General features: G+C 37.7%; 2 protein-coding genes across 2 annotated transcripts in view; one reads left to right on the top strand and one right to left on the bottom strand.

Moving 5' to 3' along the window:
* Positions 1-390: 390 nt before the first annotated feature.
* LOC120630706 (proteasome subunit alpha type-6-like) lies at positions 391-3,432 on the bottom strand. The gene is made up of 5 exons (XM_039899993.1): positions 3,243-3,432; positions 2,980-3,156; positions 1,997-2,152; positions 847-1,120; positions 391-501 (listed from the first exon to the last, which is right to left on the bottom strand). The coding sequence occupies exons 1-5, from the start codon at positions 3,316-3,318 to the stop codon at positions 444-446; spliced, it is 741 nt and encodes a 246-aa protein (XP_039755927.1). The 5' UTR covers positions 3,319-3,432; the 3' UTR covers positions 391-443.
* A 671-nt stretch (positions 3,433-4,103) lies between these two features.
* The window catches only part of LOC120630242, a 30,745-nt gene continuing 15,916 nt past the window's right edge, over positions 4,104-18,932 (top strand). Inside the window, exons 1-2 of the mRNA XM_039899392.1 lie at positions 4,104-4,423; positions 5,435-5,679. Of these exons, the coding sequence (XP_039755326.1) occupies positions 4,270-4,423; positions 5,435-5,679 (399 nt within the window). The 5' untranslated portion in view covers positions 4,104-4,269. The remainder of the gene's footprint in view (positions 4,424-5,434; positions 5,680-18,932) is intronic.

Raw genomic sequence — 18,932 nt, 5'->3', positions numbered from 1 at the left:
AGGTACTACCTTACCTTGCCTTTTATTACAAAGATACAAATAGGATTGTGAAAATGTACCCACTGCCGACCGCACTCTACCGCTGAGAGCTAACGAGGGCACATCTAAAAGATACCCGATGTTTAGAGGAAAGATCAGATCCCTCTTTCCGCCTGTCGTGAAATTATAAAATTACCTATCTCACGACAAGCGTAAATCTCGCGATATTAGCTGCCAAACGTCATTTTAAATCGTGCTATTTTTACTTGTACAAAATTAAAATGTAAAGCAGAATAATGAGTCCCCTCCTGTCCTCCTGTGTTTGTATAATAATTGGAGTTATACTTTGTTGAATAACAAATAGATATTTTGGGATTGGGGAAATTGGGTGAGTCTAAAAAGAGTAAACAATGGATGATTACATTTTTTTATTAAAATTATACACTTGTAATAATAGCAATCCTTTAATCCTTCTCAGAAATTGCCGTTAAATGTCTGTCGATCTCACTCTCTGTCAGCACTCTGAAAAAAATAATCTGGTTACTAAAAATCCACATAACAGTATTTGGGCCTGAATTCGATTTTATTTTTTCAATGTAATTACCTAAGCATTGCGAAAGTAGCGGCAGAGTATTTTTAACAATTCCGGGTCCATATTACCAAACTTCTTTTACGGTATAAAACATATTCTATGATGCAATATATGTATGTGCCTTGCATTAAAAATCGGTGCAGTAGTTGAACCAAACATACCAAACAAAGTTTGGTTTTTTATTATTAGTAAAGTAATCATAACGTTAAGGGTACCTGTCATACAAAAAAGCCATTCTAAAAATTATCCTGCATAGAACAAGTAAATAAGCTAACCTGAACTTGGAGTCTTCCTTGCTAGCCACCCCCACCTCGATCTCCGACGACTTGAAGTCCACCGACAGCACTTGTGAGAGACAAGCAATGGCCATCTGCACCGCGTCGTCCGAGGAGAGGTCCGAGCGCTTCTTCAGCTTCTTCTCCAGATAGGCGTTCGCGTCTGTGGCCTTGGCGCCCGCGGCCACCGCCTTGTACGAGCAGTAGTAGCCCGACGGATCCGTCTTGTACACAGAGGGACCATTCTCGTCGTCATAAGCGATCAGCATCATAGCTTCAAGAAAATGTTATTGTTCTTAATATTAGTTACGTTAGTGGTATTAGTCAATACTTGTAGGTGTTTTAAAAGAAACCAACCCAATTTATCTGTTTTGTGCTGCTAATGGTTATAAAGTAAAATGTATTATTGCAATGAATAAGGTAATTAAGCTTTTGTCTGTTGAGAAGTCTTGTGCTTAGACAAATGATGTATGAAATAAATTGTATTTTACTTTAAAAAAATTGATGTTATAATAATAAATAAATAAATAAATATACTACGACAATACACACATCGCCACCTAGCCCCAAAGTAAGCGTAGCTTGTGTTATGGGTACTAAGATGACTGATGAATATTTTTATGAATTATATATACATAAATACTTAAAAAATACATATAAACACCCAGACACTGAAAAACACTTAATGCTCTGAGTGAAACAGGTTAAACAGAAGGAAACTGAGGCCGCTAAAGCAACTATTTGAAGCCCAAAACTCAAGTTCTCTGACCCATCTAGGGTTTGAGAATAACATAATAATTAATATGTTTTCATAGATCTGCTTTTTAAATTCATTATATACCAATAAAGTTAGTGAGACAGACACCATGAATAATGAAAGTTAAAAGTCTTATAACATAAATGTTTTAACATTAAGGCATAATATCCTTTTGATGTACTTCCCCACAGTAGATTTTGATAAAATGCATATTATTAAGACAATATTGTCTAAGTACCAATCCAGGGATTGAATATCATACCTGTTTGCAATTCTATTTATGCCCCTTCTCCAAAGATATACAGTCTGGTCAGTGCTTTTTTGATTTAGAGTTAATGAGAGTTTGATAATGAAAGTACTTTTTAATATCAAGTCAAACAAATATATACTCACTGCAGCCAAGTGGTCTCATCTCTGCATTCTGTGTGTACACCTGAGAGACATCAGCAATGCGGCGACACAAGATGTGCACTGGGATATCCGAGCCATACTTGTACCTCCAGTTGGCTGCCTCATAACGTGCTCGCTGCACTTGAGACCTGCTGTCGGCTGCAAAAAGCAACATTCATTTTAACTTCAGATGTAAGCAAATAGCCTAATTATCCCCAACACACACAACAACCCCTTTTTGTAATTAATCAGTAAGAACCAGGCCAATGGTGATAAAATAAAGATTTTTTGTGTTACTTAACCAATAAGTGTAGTAGGTACAATATTCAACCCAGCAGATTTGTTTAACAGCACAGGACAGGAAGTAGACTGCTTGGGCCAATACATATTAAGAAGCTATAGACTACCCTGTTATTATTTTATTTTTCTTTAATTGGAAAACAAACTTTGTTGACTTAAAACTAATAACTGGTTTCAAAAGTTTTATATAAACAAGGGTACCTAGTAGAACCCAGCAAAACTGCAAACTATACCTAAAAATATAGATTACCTAACATGCAACAGTTTTTCTAATAGGATGCAATATCAGCTATTCATTTTACTATAAAATAAATAAATTTTGGGGTCATTAAAAACAGAATTAAGAAGGTGAGAAAAACAGATTACAAAATAATTAAATCTGTTCTTAGTTTTTAGGTAAAGGTATGTGCAGAATCTCTTTATGCCTAAGTACAATAAAATCTAAATTAGTAAGATATTCCGGACTATCCATTTATCCTCTGATAATATTAAGTAAGAGGCAAACATTGGCAATGTTTCTATGTATATAAATGATACAACAAACATGATATTTCATACGAAGTTTTAGGAAGGTGAAATTTGTGCTTAAGGAATCTGATAAATTAAATTAAATTAAAAGTTCAGCATGCAACACTGACTAAACTCAAATAACAAGCCACAAAAATAGGAATCAAACTTAGAGTTACCAGTCATGCCAGTCATCACGCATCCTATATGATCAGTGAGTCGGAAGAGATGAGTGACGGAGGATGGGTCCAGCAGCCGGTCGGGGACCTTGCGCTGCGCCGCCACTACCGCGGTGTCCGCGCCGCGCAAGGCCACGGACGTCAACCCGCCTTGGTTTATTGCTTTTAAAGCATATTCTGCAAACACAAAGTACCGGACAAAAGTTCAAAATAGCGTAGTCACGCTGCTAAAAATGTATGCTTGACTTGTTGACCGCACTTACCAACTTGGTACAGCCGGCCTTCAGGCGAGAAAATAGTTATATGTCTATCGAATCCAGCACTACTTTCGCGAGCCATCGTTTTATCTTTCTTGAGATATTAAATTTACAGAATAAATGGAACTTGTTTGGAGAAGGTATGTACTTAAGTTTGACAAGTGACAGCCGCTAATTTGACAGCAATGACTTTTTGAAATTTCGTAGCTGACGAGGAACAATATAAAATTATTCTGAGGTAATTCAAAAAGCATGAGTGAGTTTCCTCTGCCAAAAAATAAAGCTTATGCATCGCCTCCAATAATAAACGAGAATTTTGTATTATCTACCAATAAAAGTCTTCATTTTGGGTTCTACTCTCTATGGATATAAAAATTTGTTTTAGTGTTTATTTTCTCTACGAAATTCAGTTTTAAAAGATTTGAATTTTAGAAAACTTGACTCAAAGAGCATAAAGCCTTATTTATATTCATTGCCAATATGAACTTGATTTTATTGGTTTTTATTTTTTTAGTGGAATGCGATAAAGAACATAAAGTTATCCCTAAAGTTATCGCTCTTTAATCTTATAGTTCGATTCAGCACATAGTGATTAAATTTTCTTTGTTATGCATAACGTTGTTTATAGTATTCTTCAAAAATGATAGTTTAATTTAAATTCAAAAGAGTATCTAAAAAGGAATAAGATAATTATTCTAATTTTCAAGTTATCCTATAACTCAATGAGTATGCTAATTGCAGTGTTTGTATTCTCTCAGCAAGCTAAATCAAACCTCAAGTCAACTGTCAACATTCAAAAATGTATCCGTTGTCAATTGGTCAGTTGTTGTCACTTGTCAGCTTGTCAGTGTGTTGTCAGTTGTTGGCTGTGGAGGGTGTGCGGTTTTAAATTTATTTTTGTTAAATTTAGCCCCTTTATTAGTTCGATCCTTTTTGTCACGCATAAAAAAGGGAATTCTTTTGAAGTTTAATAAAATATCATAGTTTTGAAATAATTTCAAGTCAGCTTTCTAGTATTTTTTTAAGCGCAAAGATGCAAGAAACCGTTACAAATACAAACGAAAGGAAATCTTTGTTTTCTGCATTCCTGGAAGTGCTGGAGGCGCGGGATAAGCAGGCCCAAGCCGACAGAGAACTGCAAGAGGAGAAGTATCAACGAAGAACTCAAAGAATCTACGATTTCCATGGTAAACAAATTGCTATAAACAAAGCCATATTTCGTTTTAAAACGTCTCCTTAAAGTACCTATTTACTATACAAAAAAAAAACTTGATTAATAGCTCATATACATGAACTTGGAATTAGATAGAATTATATCAATATATTTGAGTTGCCAGTATCTAACACATTTCTTTTGAAAATCTTTAACATTTACTAAATTAGAACCATAAGGTTTATAAAAATTACATTTACTATAATATTAATTAATGATTTACTGATAGTAGAAGTCAAGTGTATATACAATTTCTAGTAATAAGAGTAGTTTTTGCATGGAGCCCTAGGCAAAATAATTCTATAGACTGCAACTTGACACCTACACATGGTGGACTTTTTGTCTTTTGGGTTGATAAATTATTTCTATACCCTGTACAAAGATAATTATTCTAAGTGGTTCAGCCTATAAATTTATGTAATGTTTATTCATTTTGAAAAGGTGTGCCTTTGTTTAGAAGTTCTTAATAGGCCTCAGACTAAGTACAAATTTTATTTCAATTATGTATTTTACTTCTTTTTATATTTTTTAATAATGATTCTTAATTATTTAATTAAGCTATACCAATTATATATTGATATCAAACAAATTCTGGCCACCTAAAGCTTAACCCTAATTAGAAGTTACTTACTAGTACCCGTTAGGTACAAAATAGTAGATATTTCGTACCTAACTGGTTTTTCTGCACTTTGCATTTTGTTATCATCATCTTCATCAATCAGCCCTTTAATATTTCACTGCTGATTTTAGAGGATGGATCCAAAATTTTGCTTTAATGCATATCACATTAGTTGTAAATAATTAGAGCCAACAAAACACTCTTTGAGACATAGGGATGGAGACTGCCAATTTCCTAATTTAAATTTGAGTTCTATTAAAATTCCACCCGATGCAATCGTGGCATTAAGGCACGACGAGGTCTGAGAGATGAGCGCATAGTGTGCGGGCCGAGTTGGGCGGTGCGGTAAGGCGTGCTGTGTCGCAGAGCGGCAGCAGCGCGAGGCGGTGGAACTGCGGCGCTGCCTGGACTACGTGTCGCAGCACGCGCACGTGCTGGAGTCGGTGGTGCGCGGCGCGGCGGCCGAGGGCGCGCCGCTGGCGGCCGCGTTGCTGCGCCAGGCGGCGGCGCTGCAGCGCTGCATGGCGCAGTGCGTGGCCAACGCGGCGCGCATCCGCCAGCTGCTCTCCGCGGCGCACCGCCCGCAGATGGACGCCATGCTCGCCAAGATGGTGAGTGCGCCGCTCCCCGCCCACTGCCGTCGTGCAGCTCTCATACCATCAACTCATATCAACTTATCAGCGCTTCTTTCTACTCGACATCGTTCCGCAACGCTAAATCGATAAGCGATACGTGTTTGTCGGTAACTAACCACTGCCGAAACCTTCCGACCAGTGAAAGTTCTGAAATTATAAATTTTAAAACTGCCTCTGCCGGAGTTCGAACCCTGGACCTCCCAAATTGAAATCACAGCGCTTACCGCTGCACCAAAGAGGTCGTCAAAATTCACCATTCAAACTCAACAAGCTACTCGTTACCGACGAGGTCTTTCATTTTCTTATAGTTGTTATTTATTACTTCCACACTGAAACTAATTAAGCCCACTATGCAACGGAATGCCATGCATCCGAATCTGAAGAAAAAGCTAAGTGTAAAAAAATAAAACGTTCTGTACATGGCTTTAAATCGCTTCGCAGAGTAACTACGAGGCTCTTATTAGTATTCATGTTGTTTCATTCGTTAAGTTAATATTCATGACATTCAGCAGATTTCGATTAGTTAATAAACTTAAAGCAAACTAGTTTTTGGCAAGTTTCACATCTAATAATAGTTTTCCTCGCACAACCTTTAGTTTTATCTAACTTCATATGTAGACTGAGTACAGAAATACTGCTTATTCTGTATGATTTTGACTCGACTTTCGGACTTGTGGATTATCAAAGTTACTCGTATATCAAGGCAATGATTACATATTTTATTTTATTATTCAATGAAATAAATTGAAAATTGATTTATGAAGATACAATATAATTATGTTGTTAAAGGTATTAAAGGCCAATTCAGGATTTTTCGTCGGTAGTTTTATAGTCACTACTGTAAGCTGTAGAATTTTGCGTTACCAACAAAATGTTCGAGTGAGCCGAATGTGATGACTATTTGGAAGCAGACATGATTCACATGAGCGATTATTGAGAGAAAGCGGTCGGGTCGAGATATTAATCCGTTTGTGACATGTATTGTTCGAGTGGCGTGGTTCAACTCATCCGCTGGCGGCTTTTCACGTTCTGATTGTTACAGTAATTAATATCACATTATACATTTTTGTCTCGACATTGCTTTGTTAAACTAAGAACCGTTCGTATAAAAATGACGCTGGCAACGGTCGTTGTGACGAATACTTACACATTTAATAAGTCGTTCAATTTCAAACGAGTTCAAGATGAGCCATTTCGAAAATATTTTAATAAAACAGATTTTAAAAGTCACTATTAATTAAAATATACACTGCAGTTCTATTTATAATACATAAATTTGTTTCATTTTAAAGTCGGGTCGGAACAAGAATCATCATAGCGCACGAGTTCAAAACACGTGTAGTTACGCTTGATTTCGTACTACATTATTTTCTTATAGTTTTTCTTTATTCACTTAAACAGTGAGTCTTCCAAAGTGACTTATATTTTACTATCTATCTTTTCGAGAGATTTCCCTTGCGAATGAATGAAGAATCACGCAAACCGTCGAGTTAACTAGGAGAAAACAATGAACAAAAATTGAATTAGAGCTTAGCTTTTTAATTTTCATGACTTGCACTAAGCTCACTGCATAATGGCGTTACATTGTAAAGTTACGCGTTTCAAAAAGAGCGTGTCTTTAAAAAGGTTGGACCGCTCATTATTTGAAGAGCCTTTTGCTTCGCTGTCTGCTGCAGCTTACTTCAATTTAACAGCAGGGCCACAGCTTGGATGTTTAAGCGGTTTTGGTTGTCAAAAAAATATTTAATCGTGAAGGTGAGGTGAAGAAATAAATTTCTTCACCTCAATAAGCAAATCCTACCTTAAGCCGGTAACGCGTAGCTGTTCAAACGTGTTGCCAATGTAAGCACCTGCTGATAATCACTAAATACAACTACCTTTCTTATTTATTTATTTATTACCCAATGGCCCCGCAGTAAGTTTCGTGCCAGCCTACTACGAACGACACTGATCCAGACTCTCATTGGGTTTATGGAACTTTTACTACACTTTGTACGTACCCGGTTAAAGACTTCTTGTGCGGTAACAAACCGATTCGTAAACTTGTCACAACATTGCAGGAACAGAACGCTGCTAATTTTTTAGTGGTCTCTTGACGACGAGCTATTGTTGTGTGTTCTCACGATTACATCTCATTGTAAGGTTGCGTATTCACATCCTTAAAAAACACACTCGTATGTTGAACGTGTACTGCTCTTTAAAAACCCACTAAAAATAGTTTAAATCTTCCTTTCGATCGGTAGGCCCACAGTTTGTTTATTTCTTTTTTGGTTCCTTATTGGTTTAATATTTCAGTTATTTAAGGACATACCGCAGTTACGGGTAACACGCGGACACTATACTGAAGCCAACAATGTCTCATTAATATAAATCAATAAGGAGTAGGGTTTTCAAAAAATCATAACAAGTTAAAAAACATGGGATTATTGCAATTATATATGTACCCAATTTAAAGTAGAACAGCTCAGCTAGTCCGGCTTCTCCTGGATAGGTTCCAAAGTAGCTTACTTACTTTTAATAATTGAATGCATACGTATATAATATATACATATATACGAACAGACAGTCCGGTGATTACACGAATTTAATATTGGTAGTGGTAGTTAATAATGACTCGCGCGTAATGAATAGCTCCGGACTGCGGCGCGGCGTGCCGGCCGCCTAGGTCACAGGTGGTCGCGCCAATGACATTGCCTTGAACATTACGCAAATACTCGGAACCATCGGGTGCCGCCACGTCGAAACCTTAAAGCTACTACACCTAAACATGCAGCACAAAAGTGCCGTCACGCGGCACTTAAATTAAATTGTGCGTCGCATTATATCTTACAATACATTCCAGCTACCATTCTATGCCAACCCGCACTGCAAAACCGTGGTCGGAAGACTGAGGCTGATGATGATGTCTCTACTGTGTATAGTACTAGATCTAGACATCGTCTTGCGAGCTGCGCACTTCAGCGTTATACGTTCTGCCAACTTTAAGCATTTCGTCTACCAACAAATCCCGACGCCTCGTCGTTTTTTGCATGAGCGGCTAGTTCATTTTATTCGTGCCCGTGCTGTTCAACAACTTCATGAACTCGAAAGGGTGCGTTATTATTGAGCGGCAACCTTTACATTGGCTTATTACTACTTGGAACTTTTGCATGCGAAATATATTGCTAAAAATAAGCATGCTCCCAAGTTAATATAGTAGTTAGGATTTTCGAACGTGCGCTACTTGGCAGGTGCGACTGGACGCAGGTTTGCTCGTCTGAAACCATGTTTATGCTCAACTCAATCAATATACTCCCCAACAGTGTATACACAATCAAGACCATGCTCATTTAAAAACCAGCCAAAAACAAGCCAAAACCTGACACAGAAGATATTTTTGTCACATTTTTTCCAAGTCAGCTGCAGCATCAGCCTTTGTCTGTAGATATAGTTTTCATTTAGCTTTTTTGATTGCAGTATAAAAACAATAGGAAGTTTCCTCTAATATTCCCATTTAAAAAAAACTAGGAAGGTCAATATTGTGCTGTGATATTAATTGGCTAAGGTTGTTGCCTCCGCTGAGGCTGACAAATATCGCTCGCTTTTTATACGTTTTTTATACAGCGTGGTAACTGATGGAAAACTATTGTTAGCATTTTACGTCGTACTTTTTGTAATAGTTCTATTTAGGTCCTGCGTAGACTACTGACCTGAATAAAGAACGCTGAATAAAATATAATAAATAAGGGTCTTCAGATACCAAGAAAAGTACTAGCTACCTTTTATTTATATAAGTTTAAACACGAATGTGGTGGTAGTTTTTATAAAAAATAATATAATGTGTCAATGTTTTTTAAAAATAATTATTTCAATTAAGATGCTGAATAACAAACTTTTGGGAACAGTAACTTGTAATGTGGGCACTGTTTGCGCATATACCTACGGGAGCATTGGCGATTGGTCGCTGTTTATAAGACTCAGACGATAAGGAATGCATACTTAAAATAAGGCCCAAAAGCTGTTTATTGTTTTTTGTTCAAATGCGGTAATCTCTGGAACTACCCGTCGGAATGAAAGAATCTTATTTTTTGCATTAGATTGCCAATTATTTTTACGGCGTATTCATGCCGCTTAGCAGCTTCGCTATGTTCCGGTCTGAAGGACATGGTTGCCGGCGTAAATGTTTACATGAACGTGAAGTTTAACACCTACGTCTTAGGCAGGGCGGCACTAGGACGTGCATGCCCTGCGAAGTGTTGTTTTTTTAGGCGATGGTACCATCAGGTGGGCCATCTGCTTGGTGCGTCAATTATCACTATAAAATAATGGTTGCTGTTACGCGTCGTATGAGTTGCGAGTGACACACAAAGGACGTAGGTTTATTTTATACAAACACAATTTTCCCAGAACGATTATTTTTATCAGCGAAATCTTTAACGTTAAACTTTTGAAAAAAATCACACATTTTAAATCGAAGACGTCGTGAGTCTTGATATTTCTTCGAAATCCTTATTTACAATGTTATTTGATAAAATTTTAGGTCTCCCATGATACACTGCCTGCATGGGTGTCAGCAGGAATTATCTTATGTCCTTTGAAATAACTACAAAACGCAAGATTATTACAAATCTTCCATTTTTACTATGCTACCATTCAAAATGATCATTTTGAATGGTAGCATAGCTAAGACACACGTTATTAGCTGCTTATTCTGTTTATATGTCTACTGGACTTGTGAGTAAATACTTTCTTGATACAAATAACACTGAAATAATACAATAATTGGATCGTGATTGAACTCCGTAAAATAGTGGGATATCTGCATACACACTCCGCGCCGCGTAACATCGCTTAAGCTTAATGTTCATAATATACCGCGTAACATCATTAATTGTTTGTGTACGTAGAGTTCAATACTCCACCAACACTGCGATAGTCAGCTGCGTAACTAGTTTACAGGTAACACAGGCACAGTACTAAGCTTCTTACCGGCCGTGTGCGGGTGCTCGCCAAAGCTGATCACACATGTAGCGTCCAAAGCGCAATGCGTATAACGTTCCTTTTTCGATTAGGAAAAATCTTAGTTGGACCAGAGTAGGCGCAAGGTACAGGCACCGAATTCAAACATCATTCTCCAAAACTTATTTTATACATGAATGTAAAAAGTGCCAATCATTCTATTTCCGTATTTAGGTTTAATGTGAGTAATAATTCGTAAACCTGCACTCACAACAGATAAATAATTTTAATGACGTTACAAAAGTCACAATGCAAGTGCTGAAGAAATTCAAAGTATTTGGTGCGGGTGTCGCGTATTGATGATGTATGATGAAAAACAAGTATAATTGCGCATAACCCATGATTGGTATACGACCAGCTTTAGAGGTACGAATACATTTCAGAAGCCGACAACACGTATTGCATTACTCGCTTTCTACAATGTTAATGGCTTCTATTTCATACAAGAGCGAGTAATGGATGGTTTATGAAATAATGCAGCATACCTACAGTGAGCATGCAACTGCCAGCGCAATAGTTCGGCTCGCTCGGTTGGTTGTTCCTATGCCGTGTAAATGCATTTAGCTAGGTAACTGTGGGGTTTGCGAATTATCGGCCGTGAACAAGGCGTGAATGTTGTGGCTCAGTTAGCAACCATTTGGCTGGTTAAGCGACGTTTACCCTAGTTGCTAACGGTTGCTAAATAGTTGATGAACTTGGTCTTTATCTTTCTTTCGTGCATCGAATTAAAAGAACAACGAAACCCGACCCGCATTACAATAAGTAGATCTGCCCAACGCGTGATGACCAGCGCCCAGTGGTGTACACAGTGGTAGCACGTTCATAGGATTATCCACTTTTCTTTGACGAATTCATGCCGGGAAATCCGCTGTGCGATTGCTCCCGAGCTAAAGATGAAAAGGCATTCCCAACAGATCCAACTCACGGCGAGATATCAAGAGAGCAAGCTGTGTACATTCGAGTCGTGACAACAGACACGCTGAAATATTTGCTGTTAGGTTTGAGGTTTGTGCAGTCTTGTTTCCTTTGAGGTTAGACCACAATCTCTTAGGCTTAGTCTTACGTACTTAAAATGTGCCAAGCGACAACTCTCCTATTTGTTAAGGCATTAAATTCGCGAAGGATAACTTTTTGCCATGATTGGTGTGCAGAAACAATAAATAAAACTGTGTAAATAAAGGAAGAACACATATTTATTTGATGTTCTAAACAGTACCATTTTAGCCTAGCATAAAACATTGACTCTTACGCCACCTACCATGTCTGCACGATGAGCTGTGCATTACAAAAGCATACACGGACGATGATTCCGAATGAAATCGTAATATATATTTTAACAAACAAATAATTTGCTTTTCACAGCAATTTAATAAATGATTTAATTAATTTATAAATATCACAGATAAATTATTATTCGATTTGCTAAAACCACACGTTTCCTGGTGAAGTTCACGGATGTTTAATGTTAATTTGTCATTTTATACGGAAGACTTTTAAAGTGAGCTGCAAAGTTATAGGTACTACCAGGTGCATTGATCCATCCCAGCTTTTCAGTGTGGTAGTAGTATCAAGGTTGCTTGAAGAATAAAAAATAAAGGTGTCAAGATGTCAAGACAAACCTGAAGTGTGTCGGTGCAAATAAGGCATGTCGTCCTCGATCTGCGGGTTCTTACCGCGAATACGAGGGACCGGTTTGACACAGCTCTCGAATTCTCTGTGAAAATCGTTTTCCCGTATAAAATCGTATAATTTTACTAGAAACAATAACTGCAAGCGAAGCAAATGAATCGGATACGGTTTTTTTGTTGAAATCCGTAAAATCAATGCTTGAGTTGATTACTGCCTCTACACAGTAAGTCTTGGAGCCCAATGCTTAGTGGGCTACACTTACTTTTAAGAGTATTTAATGAGTACCCGACTTCTGGTATGTAGTTTGATGAAGCCAACTTCATATTTGCCACCTCCTTGCTTCCCTCTTATACCGTTAGGAGTCTCAGTTTAGGAGACTTATTCTATAGATCGTGATTGTGCTATTGCCACTCCTTCGGCCACACATGTCTCACTTTCCTGTATTGAAACTTCTTGTACCATTCTAGTACAATCTCCTTCTGCAAGTTTGTTAAGGCTGGTTGGACTTCATCGACCACCATTCTTACCAGAAAAACAAACAGTAAGAAATTTTTGCATCAATGGTATTAGTATGGATTACACGCCTTTAGTAAGAGACAGTTAGTTGTTTTTCGTTTAAATAATATGTATCGTTGTTTGCACACGTTTATCTCTCAGTTCACACGTGAGCGTTGCGCACACTGTTGCCGCTAACTACTTTACAATTGCCGTTGTTTCTCAATCAAAGACTTGCAACTGCTCCAGAAATCGTAAACACACTTGAGGGGCGTTGCGTTAGCGTCTTCAGCGTGAGTGACATATAATTATGCACCTTTCCACTTTTCATGTACGAATATGATAATAATAGATCTACAAATATTGCCGGAACACTTGCAGGATGTTGCGTCAATCCCAACGTTTCCGTTAAAATTTAATTGTTGCTTAAAAGCCTTCCTCTTGCGCCTTTCCATTCTAAAGGATTCTTTTTCTTCTTGTTTTGTCCGGTCATGTTGTATCTCGGGTTTTTTTGTACTAATCTCGCTCAAGGAACCGACTGTATATTGATGCACTAATATATACCATGAATGATTTATTGAAATAAACGGATAAACTCTTAAAAAATTTACCTTTCTTTTAGATATAATGATTCCACTAAAAATTTATAATTTACTTTCTCAAGGTTGAAAAGTTTTAAACTTGAAGGGAAGTGAGAACCTAAACTTGAGCGACAAGTGCGTCTGTTGAGACTTCTTAGCCAAAAATTATAAATGCGTAAAAAGTAAAGAGCTATATCCACGACCATCTCCTTCAACTGTTATGACAATTTGAGACGTTGATCTATCGTCGAAAGTACAATGTTGTATCGAAGTGAATAATGCAATGTTAATGTCCAATTTGTGACATTATAAACTGTCTGCGACGCGAAACGCACATCATTACAAGAATAGCTACCGAGAAACGACGTATAATCCGCAACCAGTGCAATGGTTTCGAGCTTTAATGTGTACCTTGGCAGAATATACGACTGTGTATGTTCTTACACGGAACTTTTGCCTGATTTTGTTATTCGGTAAGGAATAATAGCTACCGAATAAATTGTCTTTAACAAACTCGAATAATCTTCCCATATTGGGAGTTGATATTTTGACTTGTATGTAGATATAAATTGTTTCTTATTGGACAAGCGGTTGTACTTGCGGAGGTTGACTGGTGGTGTTATCCATAAATCGTGTTAATACTACCACAGTTTGGTTGTATTCGGAATATTTATTGTCTGTGGGTTGCACTAATGACTGACTGACTAATACTGCGCGGGGTTAATTATGAAACACAGTCGCTGTTGCAGAGTTTTTGAAAACTAAGTCCAGAGCACTGTACTTAATGTTAATTGTCATCTCGGTAAAATCTGCTATATTAACAGACAGACAAGATAACTTCCCCCTGAGTTGATGTTAGTGATTTAATGAGGATGTAAATCGAATTCGCAGTAAGCTTGTCCCCCTGTCTGTCTGTGTGGCCAAACAGCCAGCGGGATTGCGGTGCAATGTGTAGATTGCATCGAAGGCGTAAAAAGACGTCCCGACTCATTGGCTGCTGATACGTTTCAACCAGTGACTTACATTTTTGACTTGCAGCTATTCTAAACTATGTATATTACCGCGTTGACTGGCCTGCCTTTACTATAACTGCGGTTGCGAAGTTACATGGCCCGTAGCCTTCCTTTAGAATTGCCCAATTATTTCTTAATGATCCACGGACAAAGCAGATTGCTCATCTAGATGGTAAGTGGAAAACTATCATCCACAAACAGAAACACTACCAGGGCATGCAACGATCGCGTGCTGCGTAGAAGCAGAAATAAGCATGGCTGTAGTATTTCCCCGGACTCGGAATCGGATTTAATATCTTTTAGCATTTCTATACCCGTAGTAACGTCTAAACGATAGGTCCAATTTGAATAATTTAAAGAGAAATTATTATTTATTTGGATCTGATAGGAACGTCACCATCTTAAGATTGTATCCGTGTTTTGATTGAAAAATTATAACAAAAAGCGGTTATTGTGTCCTAACAATTAGGCATTTAGCCTCCCAGACTTTTTTTGTAGGTAATAATGATTACTTTAAATATGTCAAACTTTCGCATAATATAAGTTGGATGGTACGCATACATTCGATCGCTGTCCCATATGCTGTGCGACTCGCTGTTATCTGTAATAATAATAATAATTATTTATTTATTTCATATATAAAAGTGTATATATACAGCAGGAATCTCCTAATGGACACAGTGATACTGCATTTATTTGAATATTAAAATCGGTTCAAATTTAACGGAGCTATGAAGTAAAATTGATTAAAATTTTCATCTCATTTCCCGAGAGAAGCTTATTGTTTATCGGGATATTAAAGTAGCCTATATGTTGACCCGGAATATCAGCTACCACTATACCAAATTTTATTTCAATCCGTTCAGTAGTTTTTGGACACCGGACAGACAGACAGACAAAAATTAAATAAAAAATTTGTTTTGGACTCAGTATCGATTATAAAGCATATTTTCAAAATATATTTAATGTACAGAAATCTTCCAGTTACAGTTTTATTATAGGTATAGATTTCAGCGTTGTTTCTCATACCGTGCCAGTGAAAACACTTTGACATAACAGACACACAAACGAATAACTAAGTGATCATATAAAGTTCTTTCACCCCGAGGTACGGAACGTTAAACATATTATTTGCTGTCTGCAGCTTATGGCGTTTAACCAAATATTGAGACGTAATCTTAGATCTTTGAACTCTTGACTCGAGTGGGACATCGTCTCCTAAACAAGGTCTCTCGGCAGCTCTCCAAGAGCAGCGGCGCCGCCGGAACCGGCGTCGCGACACTGTAGTCTCGACGTCTAGCCGATGCCATTTTAAAATGCTCACATAATTTTATATGGCGTTTTACTATGAACTACGATATAACGAATTTAAATATGTGAATCTTGGGACTTAGTAGGCGGGAATACTAAGAGTCTAGACACTTAATGCTTACAGTTTCATCTTGCCACGATTCATCGTGTAGATGATAATATGTCAGTTCTATTAACGAAAGCGCTCATATCTGTGCAAAAGTGTTTACCTTCGAAAATTTTGTGATGTAGGCGGATGTTTCGTATCGGGTTTGTAGTTTCATAATATTTCTCTTCAAGGGTTCGCACAATGTCACCACATGCTATCAGTGACGTATTCGGACGTCTAAATCCATTAAAAGTGCGGTCGTTTCGCTGAAATATTTCCTTGTTTTCTGTTCCTGGGTTTTTTAAGTAAAGGATAATGGTGTTTGGTTATTGAGATATGCGGATAGATTACTTCCAATAGGGACAACAACATCTAACTAACGCTCGGTTCTTGTGAACAAAAGTTACGACGTAAAAATATTCGGAAATTATAAAAATACCGTTTTCTATATCCTATATTCCTATTTATAGATTATACAAACGCGTGTTCAATATTTATGTAGTCGTTATTACTTGTTAGAAATGTAAGTGGAACTTTCCGACACTGACGCTGGCTTTTATCAAAAGTTATTTCTTTCCAATAGTTTGGTTTGTTTGGCACTCTTAGTAAGTTGCTGGAGCTATTGAAAAACTTTGATCCTTGTATCCGGCCGCCGCGCGCCGACGCGCTGAGATGTAATACTGGTGGAACTGATCAGCGGCGTGGGTTCATCATTACTCGTTTCTGTATTATTGCATGATATTGATGGATTTCGTCGCATCAGGTGTATCGCAGTTAAGCGCCAACTTATTTAAAATGAGCCAAAAGCCAACTTGTTGCAAAAGCCTGTATGAATAAACAAACTGATGAAAATAAAACTCGATGAATTATTTTTAAACTAGGAATAATACAAAGTGTCTTAAACGGATCTATTTCAACGACACAGTTTTTGTGAACGACAACAAACGAAGTTTTTTGCAACTTATGTCTTCTCTTTGAACGGAGTTTCGCGCTTTGATAACGTTTGCACATTGGCAGCTTTTTTGTAGCTCCATTTGCATAACAAAGGTGTTTGTTGCGATTTGATGCCTTCATTTGTAACAGCAATATTATATCACATCGGAGTAAAAAACACGACTGCGCCAGAAAGAGGCCGCTAATGTTTTTTGGAAAGCTCTATTTCCTTGCCGCAGCATATATTTTAAAAGTAGAGAGACACGATTTAAGCGAAGTTTTGGTACGGCGTTTTACCGGTGAAACTATAATAATAAACCGCACTTGGATCGTGTATAAAAAACACCGCTGAATCCTTTCTCTGAGCGTCCGCAAGGGCCAGAATGTTTGAAAAGTTAATGTGAACCTTTGCTACGACCCTGCACAAAATCCTACGTAAGTGTCAACTTACGACGACAGATTTACGACGCCGCCAATGACAAGTTATGTCACTTTATTATCTTAGAAGGAGAAATAGAATTTTGGCAAACCCATTGATATTTTAAATACCCTGAAATCCTAAAGAAATACTGGGTACAAACAGGCATCTTTATCAGTGAAAACATATCGTTGTCTGCCCGTCATTAGTAACATAAAGGAGTTGTCTCTTTGGATAACGCACGTAGCCAATCTTAATCGCCAATTACGCCATTGAGTCGGCAAAGAAAGCTAATCCGTCAATAGTATTGATTGATAACGCGTCGTCGATATTTATCGGCCTACATGAATTGTGCTGGTCGAGTTGTGTATATTGAGCTGATAGTAATTAAGGACGTAAACACGGCGTGCACGGCTATCTGTTGTGTCGCGCCGAGTGCCGGGCAAGGCAACAGGTCAGCAACCCCGGTGGTGCCATCCATAGCAAAGCCTGTAGGGGTGGCGAAACCGACATTATAGAGCTCACCAAGATGCTAAGCGTGTCATACAAGAATGACTTGGTATATGCACATTCGGATCTCTTCAGTTTCCGAAATAAAGGACAGTTTCAAAACTATTTCCTATCTATTCCTTCGTTTTAAAACGAAAACTGCCGCGAGTTGAGACAACCTCGCACGGCATGTTAACCTGATTGATTTTTATGCGAAATCGTACCGGAACGCTAAATCACTTGTTTGCGCGTCTTTGTCCGTAATGTGGTAACTAGCCATCATTTAGGTGACTAGTAGATAGCAGAACAGTACAGTTGACATTGATATGCAATTAATATTTATTATGTTTAATTCTTATTAGAAGCGGTGATAGCTCAGTGGGAAGGACTTTGACTTCACTTTCCGAAGGCCGAGTTATTATTATAATTATTTATTATTAAACAATTCAAATATCACTTGTTTCAAAGGTGAAAATATCGTGAGGAAACCTGAGAGTTCTCCATAACGTTCTCAAAGGTGTGTGGAGTCCACCAATCTGCACTGGGCGGTGGGCTACGGCTTAACCCCTTCTCATTGTGGGAGGAGACCCGTGCTCTGTAGTGGGCCTTTTATGTTTTGATATGATGATGTTTCATTAACCACTATATAACTGTCGATCTAATGAGTGCGTTCTAATACATCAAATAAAAAAATATTTGTGAATGTTTGTTGAACCGCTTCTGCAACCCTAACTGTATTTAGGGAGTCAATAATTTCACCTCAATCTTCCGATGGAGGGGTCGATTAGCCTTTTTCTATGTTGCCTTTACCCCAATCCCGTACCCGTACGTGTGTACGTACTACCACGTTAGCTCTATGTAGGTTGAATTAAAGTTAAAATGTTTATCCATTACTTTACGATATATAAGAGTAATATGTGATAATATAGTCGTAAACAATCGTCTTACTAAAACATACTTAAATAAGTGCCATCTGAAAAATGCAGAAATCCTTTGTGGGGTTGAGTCAAATAATTCGTCACTTAATTGTGGTATGCATAAGTTAACACTTTATCATTTATTAAGTCGAGGTGACCAATGCACTGTTGACATATTATGAATGTTCCTAAAGACAAGCTTACTGGAAAGCAGGTTTTCAACTCAAACAAGATTTAAGATAAAATTATTATATTTAATTGTTGAAACGTAGAGACTGGGAACTATTTTTTTCGGCTGAAATCGGCTGCCTAACCGCCGGTAGAGTCTTCACACAGATTCATGATTGCAGTTTCAAA

The sequence above is a fragment of the Pararge aegeria genome, chromosome 16 (genome assembly GCF_905163445.1).
Source record: "Pararge aegeria chromosome 16, ilParAegt1.1, whole genome shotgun sequence".
Classification (NCBI taxonomy): Eukaryota; Metazoa; Arthropoda; class Insecta; order Lepidoptera; family Nymphalidae; genus Pararge; species Pararge aegeria.
The sequence above is the reverse complement of the archived record's forward strand: the minus strand, read 5'-3'. Positions and strand labels throughout refer to the sequence as shown.

Excerpts from the sequence above, each read along its gene's own strand:
- LOC120630706 (XM_039899993.1), bottom strand. The coding sequence starts at position 3,318 with ATGGCTCGCGAAAGTAGTGCTGGATTCGATAGACATATAACTATTTTC. Across the intron at positions 3,157-3,242 it reads AGGCCGGCTGTACCAAGTTG|AATATGCTTTAAAAGCAATA; the intron begins GTAAGTGCGGTC and ends TTGTGTTTGCAG. Across the intron at positions 502-846 it reads AAGGAAGACTCCAAGTTCAG|AGTGCTGACAGAGAGTGAGA; the intron begins GTTAGCTTATTT and ends TATTTTTTTCAG.